The 20,215-nt window shown below is 43.5% G+C and overlaps 2 protein-coding genes across 2 annotated transcripts in view; both read left to right on the top strand.

Moving 5' to 3' along the window:
• The window catches only part of LOC107112338 (vomeronasal type-2 receptor 26-like), a 13,008-nt gene extending 9,597 nt beyond the window's left edge, over positions 1–3,411 (top strand). Inside the window, exon 6 of the mRNA XM_015413460.1 lies at positions 2,513–3,411. Coding sequence (XP_015268946.1) covers positions 2,513–3,411 — 899 coding nt within the window. The remainder of the gene's footprint in view (positions 1–2,512) is intronic.
• Positions 3,412–12,596: 9,185 nt separating this feature from the next.
• On the top strand, positions 12,597–18,284 carry LOC107112337 (vomeronasal type-2 receptor 26-like). Its single transcript, XM_015413458.1, has 4 exons — positions 12,597–12,887; positions 13,274–14,125; positions 16,862–16,995; positions 17,393–18,284. Exons 1-4 carry the CDS (start codon positions 12,597–12,599, stop codon positions 18,282–18,284), a joined length of 2,169 nt encoding a protein of 722 aa, XP_015268944.1.
• Positions 18,285–20,215: the final 1,931 nt, after the last annotated feature.

Here is a 20,215-nt window from a genome sequence, read left to right as displayed (position 1 = left end):
CTTTCCTTTCTATTCCTCCCTCCCCATTTCTCTCCTTTTCTTCCTTCCTCCCTGTCTCTTTGTGTTCTCTCTATCCCCCCTCCCTTCTTCCCCATCTCCCTCCCTTCTTGCTCTCCCCCTCCTTCCCCCTTTCTCTTCCTTCCTCTCGCCTTTCCTATATCTTTCCATTATTTGCATACCTCCCTTCCTCTTTCTGTCTTCCTTTCTCTCTCTCTACTCCCTCCCTCCTTCCCTTCCTTCTAGAGCTTGAAGTATTCCCCCTACAACAGGCCTTCTTCCTATTCCACTACCCACCCCATTCCACTATCTTGGTAGACCTGCCCTCTGGAGAACAGGTCTACCCACCCCATTCCACTATATTGGTAGACCTGGCCTCTGGAGAACAGGTCAGAAGAAGAAGAAGAAGAAGAAGAAGAAGAAGAAGAAGAAGAAGAAGAAGAAGAAGAAGAAGAAGAAGAAGAAGAAGAAGAAGAAGAAGAAGAAGAAGAGATTGGATTTATACCCCGCCCTTCACTTGGAGTCTCAGAGCGGCTTACAAACTCCTTTCCCTTCCCCTCCCCACAACAGACACCCTGTGAGGTGGGTGGGGCTGAGAGAACTCTGACACAAACTGCTCTTTTTCAAGGACAGCTGTGCCAGAGCTTGTGACTGACCCAAGGTCACATCAGCAGGTGCGAGTGGAGGAGTGGGGAATCGAACCCGTTATCCCAGATTAGAGTCCGCGCACTTAACCACTACACCAAACTGGCTCAGAACAGGTCTACCCACCCCATAGGAATCAGGACCATTGTAGCAGTTAAGACAACGCGCAGTAGCTTGGCTGCCCAGCCGCAGGGCCCCACCCCCTTTCCAGTGCTCTTCGGCCACCTGAGTCCCTGGTGGGCCAAGGCCGCCAGAAGCCCCCCCAGCCGCCCGGGGGGCTGGTGGGCCCTACCGGGTGCTGTCGCTCCTCCCCCCTGCCAGAAGGCATGTCTGCCAATACAGTGGAAATGGGTGGGTATATCCTGTTCTCCAGAGGCCAGGTCTACCAATACAGTGGAATGGGGTGGGTAGACCTGTTCTCCAGAGGCCAGGTCTACCAATAAAGTGCAATGGGGGGTTTACCTGCTCTCCAGAGGGCAGGTCTTCCAGTATAGTGGAAGGGGGTAGGTAGATTTGTTCTCCAGAGGCCAGGTCTACCAATACAGTGGAATGGAGTGGGTTGGCCTGTTCTCCAGAGGCCAGGTCTCCAAATATAGTGGAATGGAGGGGGTTGACCTTTTCTTCAGAGGCCAGGTATACCAATATAGTGGAAGGGGGTGGGTAGACCTGTTCTCCAGAGGCCAGGTCTACCAATACGGTGGAATGGGGTGGGTAGACCTGTTCTCCAGAGGCCAGGTCTACCAATATAGTGGGATGGGGCAAGTAGACCTGTTCTCCAGAGGGCAGGTCAACCAAGATAGTGGAAGGGGGTGGGTAGACCTGTTCTCCAGAGCCAAGGCCTACCAATACAGTGGAATGGGGTGGGTAGACCTGATCTCCAGAGGGCAGATATAACAGATATAGTGAAAACGGGTGGCAAGCTGTTCTCCAGAGGGCAGGTCAACCATGATAGTGGAAGAGGGTGGGTAAACCTGTTCTCCACAGGCCAGGTCTACCAAGATAGTGGAATGGTGTGGGTATACCTGCCCTCCAGAGGTCAGGTCTACCAATACAGTGGAATATGCCACTATATTAGTAGACCTGCCCTCTGACATGTGGGAGGAACAACGCAACCCGCCTGGGCCCACTAGTCCCTCGGCCTGCTGGAGGGGACACTTCCAGTGGTCATTGCCTGCTGGGGATTCAGGTGGCCGAGGGGCACTGGGAAGGGGGTGGGGGGCTGTGGCTGGGTGGCCAAGCTAGTGCCCATTGTCTTCACTGCTACAACAAATCTGATTCCTAGTAAATAAATAAGGACAGTATAATGTATCCAATAAACAATGAAGTACAAAGGAGGAAAAAAAGTTCACAGGAAAGCAGAAAGGCTTAATGCAGGTGCAAGTGGAGGTGTGGGGAATCAAACCCGGTTCTCCCAGATTAGAGTCCGCACACTTAACCACTACACCAAACTGGCTATGCACCCAAGAATGCTCAAAGACTTTTCTAGAGACCTGGCAGAGCCTTTGTCCATCATCTTCCAGACCTCTTGGAGGATGGGAGACATGCCACAAGACTACATGAGTGCAGATGTTATCCCAATTTTTAAAAAAGGTGACTGGACTCTAGGTTAGTTAGATGGATATGAAACTGGTTGGATAACTGCACTGCCTAGGGAGGTGGTGAGCTCCCCCTCACTGGCAGTCTTGAAGCAGCGGCAGGACAAACACTTGTCAGGGAGGCTCTAGGCTGATCCTGCATTGAGCAGGGGGTTGGACTAGATGGCCTGTATGGCCCCTTTCAACTCTTTGATTCTATGCTTCTAAATTGTTAGTCAGGGGAAGCCTGAGTCATATTTAAATCACCATTATGCTTCTTTCATCTTTCTTTTCAGACATGGATGAGTGCTACACGTGTCCAGAAGATCAGTATCCAAGCAAGGATCAAGTTGGATGCATCTCTAAAGTTTTAATGTATCTGTCTTTTGAGGAACCTTTAGGGATCAGTTTGGCTTCACTTGCTGTTGCCTTATCCCTGATGGCAGCCTTAGTGCTGGGAATTTTCATTAAGCACAAAGATACCCCCATTGTTAAAGCCAACAACAGGGATATCACCTACACTCTCCTCATCTCCATCCTGTTCTGCTTCCTCTGCTCTTTTTTATTTCTTGGACAACCTATGAAGGTGACCTGTCTCCTTAGACAAGCCACTTTTGGCATCATCTTTACAGTGGCAGTTTCTTGTGTCTTGGCCAAAACTATCACTGTGGTTGTAGCTTTCATAGCTATCAAACCAGGGTCCAACATGAGGAAATGGGTGGGGAAAAGACTGGCCAGCTCTATTATTCTTTCCTGTTCCCTCCTTCAAGCAGCCATTTGTATGGTGTGGCTAGGAACCTCTCCCCCTTTCCCAGATTTTGACACTCAGTCACTCACTGTAGAAATCATAGCAGAATGTAATGAAGGGTCTGTCACCATGTTTTACATTGTCCTAGGCTATGTAGGACTTCTATCCATCTTAAGCTTGATTGTGGCATTCCTTGCCAGGAAGTTGCCAGATAGTTTTAATGAAGCCAAGTTTATCACTTTCAGCATGCTGATTTTTGGCAGTGTTTGGGTGTCTTTTGTTCCAACCTACCTGAGCACAAAAGGGAAATATATGGTGTCTGTGGAGATCTTCTCTATCTTGGCCTCCAGTGCTGGGCTACTGGCATGTATATTTTCCCCCAAGTGCTACATGATTGTGCTGAGGCCTGAACTGAACACAAAAGATCACCTAATGGGGAAAAACTAAGAATCATGTGTGCATGTGTCTTGTGTGCATGTGAGTTGGAGAATTTGTGTTTGTAGGCAGAGAAGGAAATAGAGAACCAGAAACTGAAGATGTGGGAGGAGCAGAAGGAGAAGAGGGAAAGTAGTGGAAAGAGAAGGAGGAGAAGCAGAAACCCAACCTCAAGATGATGTCCTGCAGATCCGAGCAAAACAAGAAAATACAAGTTACCCCCAAAGTTTTTGTTCCCTACAAGGAGGGGGAAGACCCTTCAGCATATCTTTCAAATTTTGAGAAAGAAGCTGTTCAGTGGGGGATTGCAGAGACAGACAAAGTGTCCTATATTTGTAGCATTCAAACTGGGGAGCTAGCTCCTATCTACAATAGCATGCCTAGGGTGGAGGAGGGAGTTACTTTTAAAAGGCTCAAACTGGGGGCTGATTACTGTTGAAAGCAGTTCCAGGGCTTATCCCCACAGCAATGCAAAACCTATTTGGAGCACAAGTGAGAGGGGGAGGAGATAGACAAAAGAGCAAAAGCTGGGGACTTTGAGGCTTTATTCCATTTAGTGGTGCTAGACCAACTTTATTCCAAACTCCCTAAGGAGCTAAAATGTCTGGTAAGGGACAAAAAGCCCAAAGATGTGGAGGCATGGTGATGCCAAGCAAGATAATAGTCATCTGATCTTTCAGTTCTGCTTCCCTCCCTCTTCCTGGGCTATCTAACAAACAAAAACTACCATATGACTTCCTTAATTATGGGCAAGAACAATGAGGCTTCCTCAAGCGTACTCCAAATGACAACTAAATCCTCACTGGCTTTCTTTTCCCTGTGGGAAACGCATACCAACCCAAAAGCTCTTGGCACTGAAAAATCCATAATGGTGGACGACTCTTCCCTTTTGCCCCTCCTTGAGACAGCATTAAACAGGATTTAACAGCTTCACTCAAAAAGTTGGAGAGACAAATTGGGGAACAAATGTAACATACCATTCAGCTGGTAAGGGCTCAACAATGAAGTACAAGCTTCTCTGGCACAAACCTCAAAAACAGCAGAGATAGCTCTTAATCTCGGAATGACCCTAAAAGATTGTGTGTAGACCTGCAGGCTTTTGAAATGCAATCCTGTGACCAGCTGCTTTGTTAGAAAAATCAAGTCAAATAACTTAATTTAAATTTTAGAGTGCTGAGGAATCCATGGACCCTATTTGTTTTACTTCAAACTGGCTTTCCTCCATTTTGCATCTCTAGCCTGGTGCAGCACCAGCCATTTTGAAGGCATACCAATTGGGGCCTCCAATGAATCCAGGGTGCACAAGTCCTAGAAACCTTTTAGTGCAATTTTCAGAGTGGAGTGAGGAATCCATGGACCCTATTTGTTTTACTTCAAACTGGCTTTCCTCCATTTTGCATCTCTAGCCTGGTGCAGCACCAGCCATTTTGAAGGCATACCAATTGGGGCCTCCAATGAATCCAGGGTGCACAAGTCCTAGAAACCTTTTAGTGCAATTTTCAGAGTGGAGATTTAAAAAAAAGATACAAGATGAGGCGAAATCCCAAGGATATATTTTATTCAAAGATTTACACATCCCCTAAGAAGATAATCAGATAATACTGAAGTCCAGTTTTGAACATCTTCTGGTGATGTATCCAGATTCCTTGAAGAGTCTGCTCGCCAAAATCTACATGATCATAATAGAAACTGATAGTGAGTTTGGTCTGCAATTTCAGAACTCTTAGCAATGCAATCTTCAAACAGATTTACAATGCCCCCAATGGCTGTCCATCCAGAGTTCTTCTGCAAACACATCTAGGGTCTTTAACATCCACCTGCAGTCCTTTAAACTTACACCCCAAAAAGAGTGAGCCAAATGAATCTGAAATTTAGCCCCCATGTTAGAAAAATTAGGCTTCACTAGCAGTTACTTTCACTGCTGGTGGGATTGCCCATTCATACAACGATTTTAAAGAGAGATTATGACAGAAATTAGCAAGATCATGTTGCACGTGCTTCCAGTTACGCCAACTAGGGTTTTTGCTAATATCACCATTACTTCCTTTCTTCCTAAAGAAAAGCATACAGGATCTACAGTGACTGACAAAAAGGCTTATGTCCACAAGCCACCATCTCCAAGTGTTGATATGCGCTCTAAATGTAACTTAACTGGAACATGTATGGACATTGATAACAATAGAGGCTGCTTTTATCTGGAAAACTCAATTGAAGGGGATTTAATCAAATCCTTTCCAAAGATGCCTGAAGAGGGACAAATAGACATTATATCAAGATTGGACTGGCTAAAAACCGAACTGGAAAGCAAAGGAAAATGAGACACCTCAAAGACTTCCTTTTGTCACAGAAATCGATTATGTGGCACCAAATTCAAATGCGGCAGTTGAAATCCCCTTAATCAGACAACTAGAGGGAAAATGTAGCAAATTACAAGCATTGGAAAAAACTTGTCCAAGTAATTTCCAATTTACTAATTAAAAAAAGCTCAAAGATGCCACTGAGGCATCAGAAATTGTGGATGAGCTGGTACTAAACAGGGAGGGGTTGGACTGGAGGACTTCCCAGTTGGGAAGAGAAGGGAAAGGGTTCCAGAGGGGTGGGAAGGTGGATTCTCAACCCAAAAGGGAAGGAACAAGTGGTCACAAAAATACAAAAATATACAACCGTGAGCACTTACTAAGCAATGTTCCCTCCAAGCTGTGGAGTCTTGTGAGCAAAAATTCTAATTCGTGAACTACTGGCATTAAAGCTGTGTGCGATTGAAATGGCTACCGCATAAATTAGTTTGCTCTGGAGCTTACAATATATCAGCTTAGAGGGAACACTGTTACTAAGTAATAACCAGCTACAAATTATGATGATGAAGGTAAAATAATTCCCTGCCCCCATCGCAGGGAAGGCATCAATGGGAGGGATGCTTTAGGAGCTGCTACCACCACTGGACAAATCATGCTGTAGATCCCTTGTCAGGCAAGGAAATCCTTTAGTACCCCATTGGGATTAACTATGCTGCCTAGTACCTATCAGATGAAGTCTAAAAGGAACACGAAATGTGAAAGCTAAATGTATTATGAAGTCCGAGGGCCAGGGACCATATCCTTCTGGGGAGGAGCCATCTTTTCAGAGATGAGGCCACACACCACAACAGTGAAGCTTGAACTTTTATGGCTTGGTTCCTTTACATTGCCAACTCCAGAGGTCAACCAACACCTGGTGGTCCAGCCAGCCTACAACTCATCACTTCTACCTCTACTCACTGTCAGGACCACTTTCCATTCCTGGGTCTTCCACGCATTTCCTTGGGCTCCTGCTCTGGCCACTACTCACTTCCTGCTGCTTTATGCCAGGACATAGCCTGTCTGCCTGGGTCAGGTGTGCAAAGTTCCGCTAGCCTGTCCTTGACCCAGGAGTGTCATTTTTCCTGTCTGCAGTGGCCCCCAAACTGCCTCACCACAGCCTTCTCTCAGAGGACATAGCCTGTCTGCCTGGGTCAGGTGTGCAAAGTTCCGCTAGCCTGTCCTTGACCCAGGAGTGTCATTTTTCCTGTCTGCAGTGGCCCCCAAACTGCCTCACCACAGCCTTCTCTCAGCCTTCAGTCAGCTTCCCTATTACTGTTTTCAGATGGAGCCTTTTATCTCCCTCTAGCTGGCCACTCCTGTGTCCTGTTTCCCTGTTGCTACCCTCAAGTAAGCCCTTCTTCTCATGGGGCATTTACCTGAGAGGAGTCTTGTTTCCCTGCTCCAAATCTCAAGCCAACCATGGGTGTGGTTTTTTTCCCCTCTCAAGGAGTCCTTTACTCCAAAGGTGTCCTATGCTCCACAGGGAGCTAATACTGGCGGACTTTTCTTCTGATTCCTTCTCCCTTGCTATGTCTGCCCCACCGGGCTCTCTTCTCACCTCTGCCACTGGTCTGTTGCCCTCCTTCAGGCCATGCCCCAGTTCCATCCCTTCTCTCCCAGAGGTAAGAGGTCCTGGGCTGTGCCGTATATACAAAGTCAATAGAGTACAAGAGATACAGCAGAAATTTATGTATGCCCACTGTTCTCAATGTGAAAGGCACACATTCATCCTATCATTGTGACTGTCACCATGAAAAGGAGAACTACCTAATTAGAGGAAGACATAGGTGCTTCTGCTGCCGTATAGGAGAAGGAGCAGTCAAGGAACTAGCCAAAGGTAACTCAAGCATCCAGTTGGAGTTTACAACAGCAGGATTAGACCTTGATCTCAGAAACCTAGGTGTGAATCCCTACTCTGCTATAGAAACATGCAGGGTGATCCTGGGCCAGGCATTCGAACTCGGCCTGATCCACCTCACAGGGCTGTTGTGAGAAGAAAAATGGGGGAGAGAAGAATGATGTAAGCCACTTTGGGTAGAAACATGGGATATAAATAAATAAATGTTTACAAGTTTATAAAATATTATTATTTTCATCCAGGACCCAAATAAGATCAAACAAATCAGACATCTAGAATGATAAAAGGCTTGGAACACTTTCCCTATGAAGAAAGGTTAAAGCACTTAGGGCTCTTTAGCTTGGAGAAATGAAGGCTGAGGGGTGACATGATCGAGGTTTATAAGATTATGCATGGGATAGAGCAGGTTGAGAAAGAAGCACTTTTCTCCCTTTCTCACAATACAAGAACTCATAGGCACTCAATGAAATTGCTGAGCGGTCGGTTTAGAATGGATAAAAGGAAGTCCTTCTTCACCCAAAGAGTGATTAACACATGGAATTCACTGCCACAGGAGGTGGTGGCGGCTACAAGCATGGATGGCTTCAAGAGGGAATTAGATAAGCATATGGAGCAGAAGTCCATCAGTGGCTATTAGCCACAAGGTATAGATAGGAACTCTCAGGCTGGGGCAAATGATGCTCTGTATTCTTGGTGCTTGGGGGGGCAACAGTGAGAGGGCTTCTAATGTCCTGGCCCCACTGCTGGACCTCCTGATGGCACCTGGTATTTTTTGCCACCGTGTAACATAATGTTGGACTGGATGGGCCATTGGACTGATCCAACATTGGCTTCTCTTATGTTCTTACATACAACTAACACCAGATCAGAAATCAGATTAATAGCAGACACAAGTGGTATCAGCCAGGGGATCTTCTAATCCTCATTTGCACCCTCAGCCCTACCCTCCCATGTACTAAACAACACCTAGTGTGGGAGTGGTTGCATGTTTGATGTCTACTTCAGTGACATGCATTGTGAGATTAGATTGCTTCTTCCTTTAAGATCCCTAGCAATTAGCCTTTCTTTTGACTACAAGCAATCACCCGTAAAGCGTATTTGCCATAGTACCATGTCCAATCATCAAAACCGAAGTCCTTGTGTTCCCCCTCAAAGGCTGCGATTACACACAATTAATCCACTTCCAACCCAGTTTCAATGACTTTCCAACTGGATTTTGCCAGTTCACACAGTAAAATCCAGTTGGAAAGTGAATTGAAAGTGGATTATTTAGTGTGTGTGATAGCAGCAAGACTTTATCTTTGGGGTCTAATTTCCCTCCTAGTGTTTGCTCAGAAGAAAATCTGTGACCTATTGCTGTTCTGCCAAGCAGCAGAGTAGACACAGAGGCAAATCTGGAAAAAAGCACATTCAGGGCCGAAGATGCCACTTAATTGCCTCTGCTAATTTTGCTCTCTCTTCTGTGTAATTATCAAAATCACTGAAATTTATTTCTCCTGCCCAAGTGACGGTGAGAGAGTGAGCTAGAAAGCAAGGTCTGTGTAAGGCTTCAGGTGGTTATACAAAAGAACCATTTTGTCCTTGAAAACTGGGAAGAGGGTGTGTGTCAGGTGATCTCTGTCACATCTCCCTTCCCATGTGAGAAAGCAGACTTCAGTTCATTGTACTGAGAATCTCTGATGGCCGTATGAGGCGTGCATTTTTAGCCTCTGAACCCTGGACTGATCGCTTCCCTTTCTGCAAGGGTAGTGGCCATCAGGTGCCATATGCAGCAGCTTCTTGATGAACTCAGGGGAGTCTGTATCTAGTCAGAAGTTTTGCAGCAGGATGTTGGTGCTAGTGCTGTTGCAGCTTCTCTTTACTCCTGTGGTGTGCAAAGGTTTCATCCATTGCCCTGAGAGTGATCCTCTCCATGTCCCACACAAGTGGTACCAGTCTGGGGATCTCCTAATTAGTGGGATGATGTCTCAGATGATCTATGTTCCTTTCAAGCATTCTTTTGAGAAACATCCTTCGAGGGACCTGTTTTATTCTTCTCTGTAAGGAAACTTTTGTTACTGTCATTGGGAATCTCTCAGCAACACTTTTTAAAGAATTTATGGCGAATTAACAGAGACATTAGGAGGCTATCTCTGAATAATTAGGGTCCACTAGGGGAGCATCAGGGGCCGTGGTGGCTCAGAGGTTAAGACACTGAGCTGCAGACCGGAAGGTCTGTAGTTCAGCAGTTCGAGACCAGAATGCTGCGTGACAGAGTGAGCTCCTGTCTCTGGCCCCAGCTCCTGCTAACCTAGCAGTTTGAATGTAAGAAATTGCAAGGAGATAAATAGGCACCACTTCAGTGGGAAGGTAACAGTATTCCGCGTGCCTCAGCATTTAGTCATGCTGGCCCCATAACCACAGAAATGTCTTTGGACAGTGCTGGCTCTTTGGCTTGGAAAAAGAAATCCCCCCCCCCCCCCGAGTCAGATTCGACTAGCTTTCGAGCAAGGGAAACCTTTACCTTTACCTTTTTAGGGGATCATCAGCAAATTATTTAGCAATTATATTTTAGATCACAATGGGAAACTTGATATGAGCCCTTGAGGGGGCACACCCAGGACTGGAGTATCACACGTCCTGAAAGAAAGCAGCAAAGGCAGTGAATGAATGCATAAAAAGGGCAATAAACAAGAGGAACGCAGAAGATGTAATTATGGTAGAAAAATGTTATTGCTCAAATTTTGACAAGCAAACAAATTGAGCCTTGCTTTCTTTTTATTGTGAAATAAAAGAAACCACTTACAATGGCATGGTTCCAGAGGTATAAATGGATATGAGTTCCTTCCTGTTCTCCTAGCCCAGGTGGTGTGAGCCCTTCACGGCTTCAAGAGTTTTCGTTGGTTATATGTGCTAGAACTGGAGGAAGAAACTTTTGCTCTCATTTGATTCTAGCTCTTCATCCCCACGCTGATACTTTCAGCCTCTAAACAGTCGAGCTCTTTAAAACTTTGCAGTCCTCTGTATGGGGAGGGAGTAATCAAAGACTAGGGTGCACATCTCATGGCACGTAAATCATCACCCATTCCCCCCTCCTCTAGACCACTAGAAAATATTCTCAAATACTCTCAGCCGCCCTGAGCCCGTTCGAGCCGCCCTGAGCCCGTTCGTGGGGAGGGCGGGGTATAAATGTGATAAAATAAATAAATAATAAATAAATGTGGCTTACGACTTTCTCTCTGGTTTTTTGTGCGGCCAGGAGGTAGAATGTAGTGAGTTGATAAAGAAAGTGTCTTCATGGAACCTTTGATCGTGGCTCTTTATAATTATGAGTACTGCCTGTTTGAATTATACTATATGTTTATAAATACTTAAAAATGAAAAAAAATGCACTTGTTCAACATAAACTGAGGTAAATTCCATTAATTTTAATTTGGGGAAGAGGAAGAAGAAGAAGAGGAGATTGGATTTATACCCCACCCTTCACTACCCGAAGGAGTCTCAGAGTGACTTACAATCTCCCTTTCCTTCTCCTTCCCACAGCAGACACCCTGTGAGGTAGGAAGGGGCTGAGAGAGCTCTGAGAGAACTGCTCTTTCAAGAACAGCTCCAAGAGAACTGTGACTGCCTCAAGGTCATGCCAGCAGCTGCATGTGGAGGAGTGAGGAATCAAACCTGGTTCTCCCGGATTAGAGTTCATGCTCCTAACCACTACACGAAACTGGTAGACTATAGTTAATTTGAAAATGTGCTCCCCCCAGTTCAAAAACTTCTATGCAGTGACTGAAGGACAAACTTTCTCAACCACCAATTTTCTGTTTTCTTTGACTGAGGCTCAGCTAACCTCAGAATTCCAAGACTGTGATAGGGAGTAGACAATGAAATTCTTTAAAATAATTTCTTTCTTTAAAATGATTTCTATTGGATATATCTGAGTACGATTCTGAAAATAGACCTGTTTAGGATGACACTAGGTATTGATTTATTTTTTTTGCCCACCCCAACAACAACAAAATCTTTTCTGCTTTGGTCTATCCTTATTAGGATCCATGGTTCTATATTACAACCCTTTGCATTATTTTTGACTTGAATTTACTGCTCATGGTCCAGTTGCATTTGGCAGAACTGGAAAGACAGAATATAAATATCTCAGAAACTGTCAGCTTTATGTATCCTTGAATTTATGGCATGAAAACCATCTCCCTCCTTACCTGTGTAATATTTAGGTTTCCTAAAACTTTAGGTTTAGGGACAGAAGGTTTAGGGACAGGATGGATTTTTCTTGTTTATTAAAGCATTTTAATGGAATTCTGGGCTGTGAATACCTTGAAAAATTTAGCTGAAGTAAAAAATACTGTACCAGTCATTATGCATTTTTTATTAGCTGCAATCCACTTGTACATTGGTTGACAGGTGAGGATGCATAGAATGTAATGACATGGAGTGGGGACTATGAAGTAGAGGAAATAATAATGATCTCTGCAGTTCTACTATACTGTGAGCTGAGTTTCTGATATCCTGACAAATATCTAGCAACATATTTAGAGAATGTCCTTAGTTTACTTTGTCACAAAAGTCATTTGGGGGGGGATAAATGAAGATCAATAAAAAGGAGTTCAGGGAAATCTTCTCCCAATATTTTGTAGTTTCCATAGCCTAGGTGTTTTGATGCATCATGAATATTACTTGCACTAAAGGGGGAGTTGTATACCTCGAGAGCTACACAAGAGTTACACAAGAGAAACATGAGAGTTAGGGTCCATGACTCAACGGTAGAGCATCTGCTTGGCATGCAGATGATCCCAGGTTCAATCCCTGGCATCTCCAGTTAAAAGGACCAGGCAGTAGGTGATGTGAAAGGCTGCTTGAAACTTTGGAGAGCCACTGCCAGTCTGAGTAGATAGTAAATAGTACTAAGTAGATGTCTTACTGATAGAAAAATGAAATAACAAGAACCCGATTCAATAACTTCATGCCATGTGAAATATGTTTGTGAAACCCTATGAAACTCTATTTGCAGTATGCTGACAAAGTTCTACCAGCATAGCCTTGCCCTGGTCTTTGCCATAAATGAGATCAATTCCAATACCAAGATCTTGCCCAATGTCACTCTTGGATTCCGCATCTATGACAGCTACTATTATGAGAAGATGACCTATCGTACCACTCTGGACCTGCTCTTCAAATCACATAGATTAGTTCCTAACTACATGTGCTCAGCCTCAAAAAATCGAATTGCTGTGATCGGAGGACTTGGCTCTGATACCTCAATCTTTATTTCGGACATTTTAAGTCTCTACAAGATTCCACAGGTAGGACCTATGCATAAATTAATAAATAAATAATAAATAGGTGGCTGGCTTTTCACAAGCTGAATCCATTATTCTCTCGTCACTCCCTTTCTAACATCAGCGTTCTGTTTCAGAAACAGAATGAAGTTTGATTAGATGTTCTACAGAATTTATAGAATTAAAACTTAGATTGTCTTCAGATGGGGGGGGGAGAAAGGGAAGGTAGACACCTTGCCATGACTGTTTCCCAGAAATGCCATGTTATTCTCACATGTCAATTTGTAGGATACTTGAGTCACAGTTTTGCAGATACAAATCTGAATTTGAGACTGACTGCTGAAGAGAGGTCAGAACTAACACTCAGTCCTTCTTATCTAACTGTAAAAAATATTCTATATTTCTTTTAGTTCTCATATGGGTCCTTTGCTTCAGAACAGAGGGAAACAGAACACCTTCCCTTTTCGTACCATGTGGCCACTAAAGAAACCCATCAGTACACGGGGATTGTCTGGTTACTCCAGCATTTTGGATGGACATGGGTTGGACTATTTGTGGTGGATGATGACAATGGAGAACATTTCATAAACAATCTGGAACGGTTGTTTTCCCAGCATGAAATCTGTCTGGCCTTCATACAACAAATACCACAAAAAAACCGTTTTAATGAAATGACTGAAATAACCAACATGTTTTCAAAAATTTATCAATTTCTCAAATTGAGCAAAGCCAGTATATGTGTTATCTATGGAGATAATCGGACCATGACATTATTGATCACCATAGTATGTTCATTAAATGATGACTATAAGGAACTAAAATCTATTGGAAAGGTGTGGATTACAACAAGCCAGATTGATTTTGCTGTATCACGACTTGAGAGAGGTTTAGATCTAACTGTTTTCCATGGTTCCATTTCCTTGACAATTCACACGCAGGAGCTTCTAGATTTTGAGAAATTTCTCCATGTCATAAAACCTTACAGTACCGTTGAGAATAAATTTGTCAAAGCCTTCTGGAAAGAAGCATTTGAGTGTGCATTTCCAGATTCTTTGGTTACGAATACATGTACTGGAAAGGAGAGGCTGGAAAATCTTCCTGACACTGTTTTTGAAATGCATATGACTGGCCACAGCTATGGCATCTACAATGCAGTCTATGCTGTTGCACATGCTTTGCATGCCATGTACTCATCTCAATACAATTACCAATCAGTTTTTGGATGCAAAAGTCCTGAATTTCATGATCCCCAGCCTTGGCAGGTAACAGCTGTACAATGTGTGTCTTGGCAAAGGGGGAATAATTTGCTAGCTGGGGATAAGATGCTTTTAGACTTTCATGTTCAGGTAGTATTAATATATTCCATCTTTACTGTTGTAATGTTAGACTTTTTATCTCTGTGATAGTCAATCATTCAACTGTATTTTATACTGTTGTTTTAGAACTGGGGACCTGAGTCATCCTGAGACAAATACATAGGAAGTAGTTTGTTATCTTTAGTTGTTGTAGATTTTCCGGGCTGTATGGCCATGGTCTTGGCATCTGTGACTGGCATCCTCAGAGGTATAACAGAGAAAGATGGAGTACTCTCTGTATCAAGGTGAGGAGAAAAATGGTAGGCAGGTAATTTATATCTACTCAGGAAGACTTCAAAAACATAGTTTCTTATCATTGATATGACAGGTCTAAGATGCAGTGCGCTGTCCCTCCAGTTCTTCTTCTTCTTTTAAATAGCTCCACCAGTTTCTCCAAGGAATTTCATTTAACAACTCGGCCGGAGAAACACTGTCACTTCATGAGAGCAGGGAAATGGGAATGGGGTTTGACATCGTGAATATGGTCACCTTTCCAAATTACTCCATCATTAGAATGAAGGTTGGAAGAGTGGATCCCAAATCTCCTGAAGGGAAGGAAGTCACTCTTCATGAGGATTTACTTGTGTGGCACCAGGGCTTTAACCAGGTATGGACTTCAAAGTATTCTTGAGGATAGCTTTATTCCGTTGGTTGCTTTGTCATATGGGTAAGCATCATCATCCTTTGCAGCATAATCAGACACCTCATGGTTGATTAATTCCTGTAATGGTCTCAGTGGCCCATTCTGCATCTAGTATTTGCTCCGTTGTTTTACCAAACCCACATTGGAACAGAAATTCCCCTCCGCATTGCATGCCACTTTCACTTTCTTTTGTTGTTGGGTTTTATTGTACCCTCCACACTGCATGCTGCTTTCACTTCCTTTGATCTCTCGGTTTTTATGGTACTGTCTGCATGGATTTATGGCTGTTTTATGGCTGTTCAGGGGTGACTCTGCAGTCAGTATGGCATTGGCCCGGGGTATTTGAATGTGGTTTTGAGCTGCATCTTTTTCTGTTCCATTGTGGGTTTGGTAAAACAACAGAGCAAATGCTAGATGCAGAATGGGCCAATGCCACCTCTAGGAAGCAGATGCTAAATGGAAGTGTAAGAGTAAGGTGTCGATATTCCCCATTCCTACCCATGCAGTGATTAATGAGTTATTAAGATTAGTTTTATCATTAGACCTTAAAATACACTTATTGATAATTCTCAAGGGATCCATAGCCAAGGAAAAAGTTGAACTTTCCATGTGACAGCAGCTAATGCAATAGTGCGGGCAGAATGGCAGAAATCTTTTGGAATGTCAAAATTACAGGGCTGGATTGTAACAGTGTGATCTTGAGGAAACACGGTTCCTCCGCCTGTGGAGCTGACAGGCACTTGCAGGTGGGGTCTGCATTGCCACCCCCGGAAGGGGAGAAGTAATGGTGTGCAACGTAAGTGTTGCTGTGTTAAGGGCGGGGCCAGGGAGCCTTTAAAGGCTGCCCCCATAGCATCCTCTTTAACCTCATCCACAGCCAGCAGTGAAGTCTTTGGCTGGTTGCTGCCTTTCGGGACCAGGTAGGAATTTATTTGCCCTCCTTGTTATTGACATGGCAAGAGGGGGTGTTTTTCACCTACCTTGAACTGTACAGTAGATTGGATAGTGTCATGGGTGTGGAGCTGTGAGTAGGTTCGGTCACTTGGCAGGTTGGTGCAGAAAGGGGAAAATGGATACTGTGAACACCAGAGAGTGCCTCCCCTGTTTGGGGGGTCAAGGGGCCCATCAATATTTAGCTGTAGGTTTTGTGCCTAGGGTGGGGAAACTGGATTGCCTTCAGAGCTGTCCTGGAAGGATTTGTCTCTTCAAAGTTATGCAACAGTGGGGGGGGGGGGCTCTACATGGTGGTTCATGTTTGGCCATGCTGGCCAGGGGCAAACCAAGGGTTTGGCTCACATTCAGGGCACAGGTGGCGTGCCCAGGATAAGGCAAGGAGGTGGTTGGGGGCCCAGCACCTGCCTTGTCTGATTCCCGCACTCAGAGGTTTACACTTGCTGCAGAAAAGTGTAAATATCCAATAAAGTAGCCTTTAGCTAATCCCAATTCCATGTCTGCCTCGTTATTCCACCTGGGGCAAGAGCCATAACCTTCTAGGTCAATTGACTTCAATTGATTTAGAAGGGTTTGACTCTGGTTAGGATTATATTGCAAATCTCTAATACTTTGAAAAGGTGGACCTAATACATCTGGCTAAAAGAAGGCAAAAAACAAAACTAACAGTATTCCTTTTATTCTGTCATATATAATCTGCTTCTTTTCTCCCAAATGGGGTCTTTTTTACCTTACTTTGTCTTTGTCTTTAATTTTGTTACTTTCTACTATTGTAATTCTAATGTTATTAGTATATTAATTTAAATTTTTAAATTTAATAATACTGATATTTAATTAATGCTGTTTTTACTTAACTTTCCTTACATTGTTAGAATTCCTTCTCTGTTATGCTTTAATCTGACCTAATGCTTTGCCCCTTACTAATAAATCCACTTCTGTAGATGCAACACTTCACACATCTTGAAATGTGGGCTCTAGCCGTTAAATTAACCTATGAGAAATCCTTTAGACTTCAAGTTGTCACGAGACTCTCTCTTCTTTATCTGTAGGTGCTCCCTGTTTCTAGATGTAGTGACTCCTGTCAACCTGGTTATCAGAAAAGAAAGAAAGAAGGGGAGCAGTTTTGCTGCTATGAATGGGCTCCTTGCCCAAAAGGGAAAATTTCAATCCAGAAGGGTAGGTGACAGAGATTTTCCCAAGAAGCCTGCAAACAGACAAACACACCCTTATACTCTTACTCTTGAAAAAGGTAATAGTCGGCATTGAGACAAATGGCATAGTTTGGAGATGACTGGTAGAACACACACTTGTTATGCATGAAAAACACCCCAGTTCAGTCATTGACATCTGCATTCAAAACAATATCAAGCAACATAGTTAGGGAAAATCTTTTATCTTTAACAAATAATAAAACATTATTTAAGTGTTTTTCATAGGTAATACTCCCTAGCAAATAAGAAGTTACTGGAATTCAACATTTGTAATATATCACATACTGAACAGGGTCACCAGAATTAGCCCTTAGTTACATATGAATGGCTATTGAGATGGTCGCTCTTCCTTTTTTCAGACATGAATGACTGTTCTACATGTCCAGAAGATCAGTATCCAAGTCATGATCAAGATCACTGTATTCCCAAGATGATCAACTTTCTCTCCTATAAAGAACCAATGGGGATCTGTTTGGCTTCAGTTGCTGTTTCTTTCTCCCTTATTACAGTCTTGATACTAAGAACTTTTATTAAGCACAAAGATACTCCCATAGTCAAAGCCAACAACCAGGATGTCACCTATGTTCTCCACATCACTCTCTTTCTTTGCTTCCTCTGTTCATTCCTCTTCCTGGGAAGACCAAGCAAATTGACTTGCTACCTCCGACAGTCTGCTTTTGGCATCATTTTCTCTGTGGCTGTTTCGTGTATCTTGTCCAAAACCACCACTGTGGTTTTAGCTTTCATGGCCATCAAGCCAGGGTCCAGCATGAGGAAGTGGGTGGGGAAAACTCTTACCAGTTCTCTTGTCTTTACCTGCTCCATTATCCAAGTGTGTATTTGTGTGGTGTGGCTAGGAACCTCTCCCCCATTCCCAGATTTTGACACAAAGACAATGACTGAAGAGATAGTGGCAGAATGCAATGAAGGGTCTGTGGTTATGTTTTATATTCTTCTAGGCTACATGGGACTTCTGTCCTTTATAAGCTTCACTGTGGCTTTCTTTGCCAGGAAGTTGCCTGACAGTTTTAATAAAGCCAAGTTCATCACCTTCAGCATGCTGATGTTTTGCAGTGTTTGGTTGTGTTTTGTTCCATCATACCTGAGCACCAAAGGAAAATACATGGTGGCAGTAGAGATTTTCTCAATCTTGGCCTCTGCTGCCGGGTTACTGTGTTGTATCTTTTCCCCCAAATGCTATATTATACTTCTGAGGCCTGATCTGAACAAAAGAGAACAAATAATAGCAAGAAAACATTAAAAAAACTGAGTTATCCCATGCTTTCCCCCCTGTGGAACAAAGACAATTTGTCTAATTGGGGACATAGGGTTCCCAGTCCCCAGGTCCGGGTGGGGTTTTTCCCACTTCTGGGGGCTTCAATCTGCCCCAGTCAGTTGGTCAGCGGGGGAAGCCCCGTGCCCAAGTTCCACCCCACAGGTTGACCACCCACCCGGCCACCCTTCCCCCTCCTCTCCTGCCTGATCGAAAGGGCTTCAGCTGCTCAGCAGGTACCATGTGGATTTCCGACAATACCTTCAGAACAAGACTTAATAATGAAGATTATGGAAAGTGCGGAAATTCATAAATTGACTTTGATGCTAAGAGGGCAAATGGAAGAAGATTTCTTCGGATTATGGACTCCTTTTTAATGACTGGATAAAAAAGAAACATAAAGATGTGAATATTTTGATAATATGATATGAAGGAGCATCTATGAACTCTTAAAAATTCGCTGTCTATCTTTTGATAATTTGAAATGATAAGTGGAAAAGATCTGTATGCAGAAGACTTTGTGTTTTTGTTTCCTTTTTCTTCCCTATCCCTTTATAACTTTAGCAATTTAATAAAGTGTATTAAAAATAAATCTAGCAGGAGAGAGGGAGAGGAGTGGTCGCAGGCCACATGGTTGGCTTGCAAAAACACCCTTTCCTTTTGCAAACAGATTGAAATGAATCAAATCTAGGACCTTCCCATGCTGTGTGGCTAGGAACCTCTCCCCCATTCCCAGATTTTGACACAAAGACAATGACTGAAGAGATAGTGGCAGAATGCAATGAAGGGTCTGTGGTTATGTTTTATATTCTTCTAGGCTACATGGGACTTCTGTCCTTTATAAGCTTCACTGTGGCTTTCTTTGCCAGGAAGTTGCCTGACAGTTTTAATAAAGCCAAGTTCATCACCTTCAGCATGCTGATGTTTTGCAGTGTTTGGTTGTGTTTTGTTCCATCATACCTGAGCACCAAAGGAAAATACATGGTGGCAGTAGAGATTTTCTCAATCTTGGCCTCTGCTGCCGGGTTACTGTGTTGTATCTTTTCCCCCAAATGCTATATTATACTTCTGAGGCCTGATCTGAACAAAAGAGAACAAATAATAGCAAGAAAACATTAAAAAAACTGAGTTATCCCATGCTTTCCCCCCTGTGGAACAAAGACAATTTGTCTAATTGGGGACATAGTGTTCCCAGTCCCCAGGTCCGGGGGGGGTTTTTCCCACTTCTGGGGGCTTCAATCTGCCCCAGTCAGTTGGTCAGCGGGGGAAGCCCCGTGCCCAAGTTCCACCCCACAGGTTGACCACCCACCCAGCCACCCTTCTCCCTCCCCTCCTTCCTGATCGAAAGGGCTTCAGCTGCTCAGCAGGTACCATGTGGATTTCCAACAATACCTTCAGAACAAGACTTAATAATGAAGATTATGGAAAGTGTGGAAATTCATCAATTGACTTTGATGCTAAGAGGGCAAATGGAAGAAGATTTCTTCGGATTATGGACTCCTTTTTATGCCTGGATAAAAAAGAAACATAAAGATACAAATATTTTGATAATATGATATGAAGGAGCATCTATGAACTCTTAAAAATTCACAGTCTATCTTTTGGTAATTTGAAATGATAAGTGGAAAAGATTTGTGTGCAGAAGAATTTGTATTTTTGTTTCCCTTTTCTTCCCTATCCCTATATAACTTTAACAATTTAATAAAGGGTATTAAAAATAAATCTAGCAGGAGAGAGGAAGAGGAGTGGTCGCAGGCCACATGGTTGGCTTGCAAAAACACCCCTTTCCTTTTGCAAACAGATTGAAATGAATCAAATCTAGGACCTTCCCATGCTGGCTGTTCTGAATGGCTTAGAGAAAAGGTGAGCTAGAGATGTGATCAAACAGGCAGAAAAAGAGCTCAAGGTAGTGATGGAAA

Source organism: Gekko japonicus, unplaced genomic scaffold, assembly GCF_001447785.1.
Source record: "Gekko japonicus isolate JY-2015 unplaced genomic scaffold, Gekko_japonicus_V1.1 scaffold146, whole genome shotgun sequence".
Taxonomy (NCBI): Eukaryota; Metazoa; Chordata; class Lepidosauria; order Squamata; family Gekkonidae; genus Gekko; species Gekko japonicus.
The sequence above is the reverse complement of the archived record's forward strand: the minus strand, read 5'-3'. Positions and strand labels throughout refer to the sequence as shown.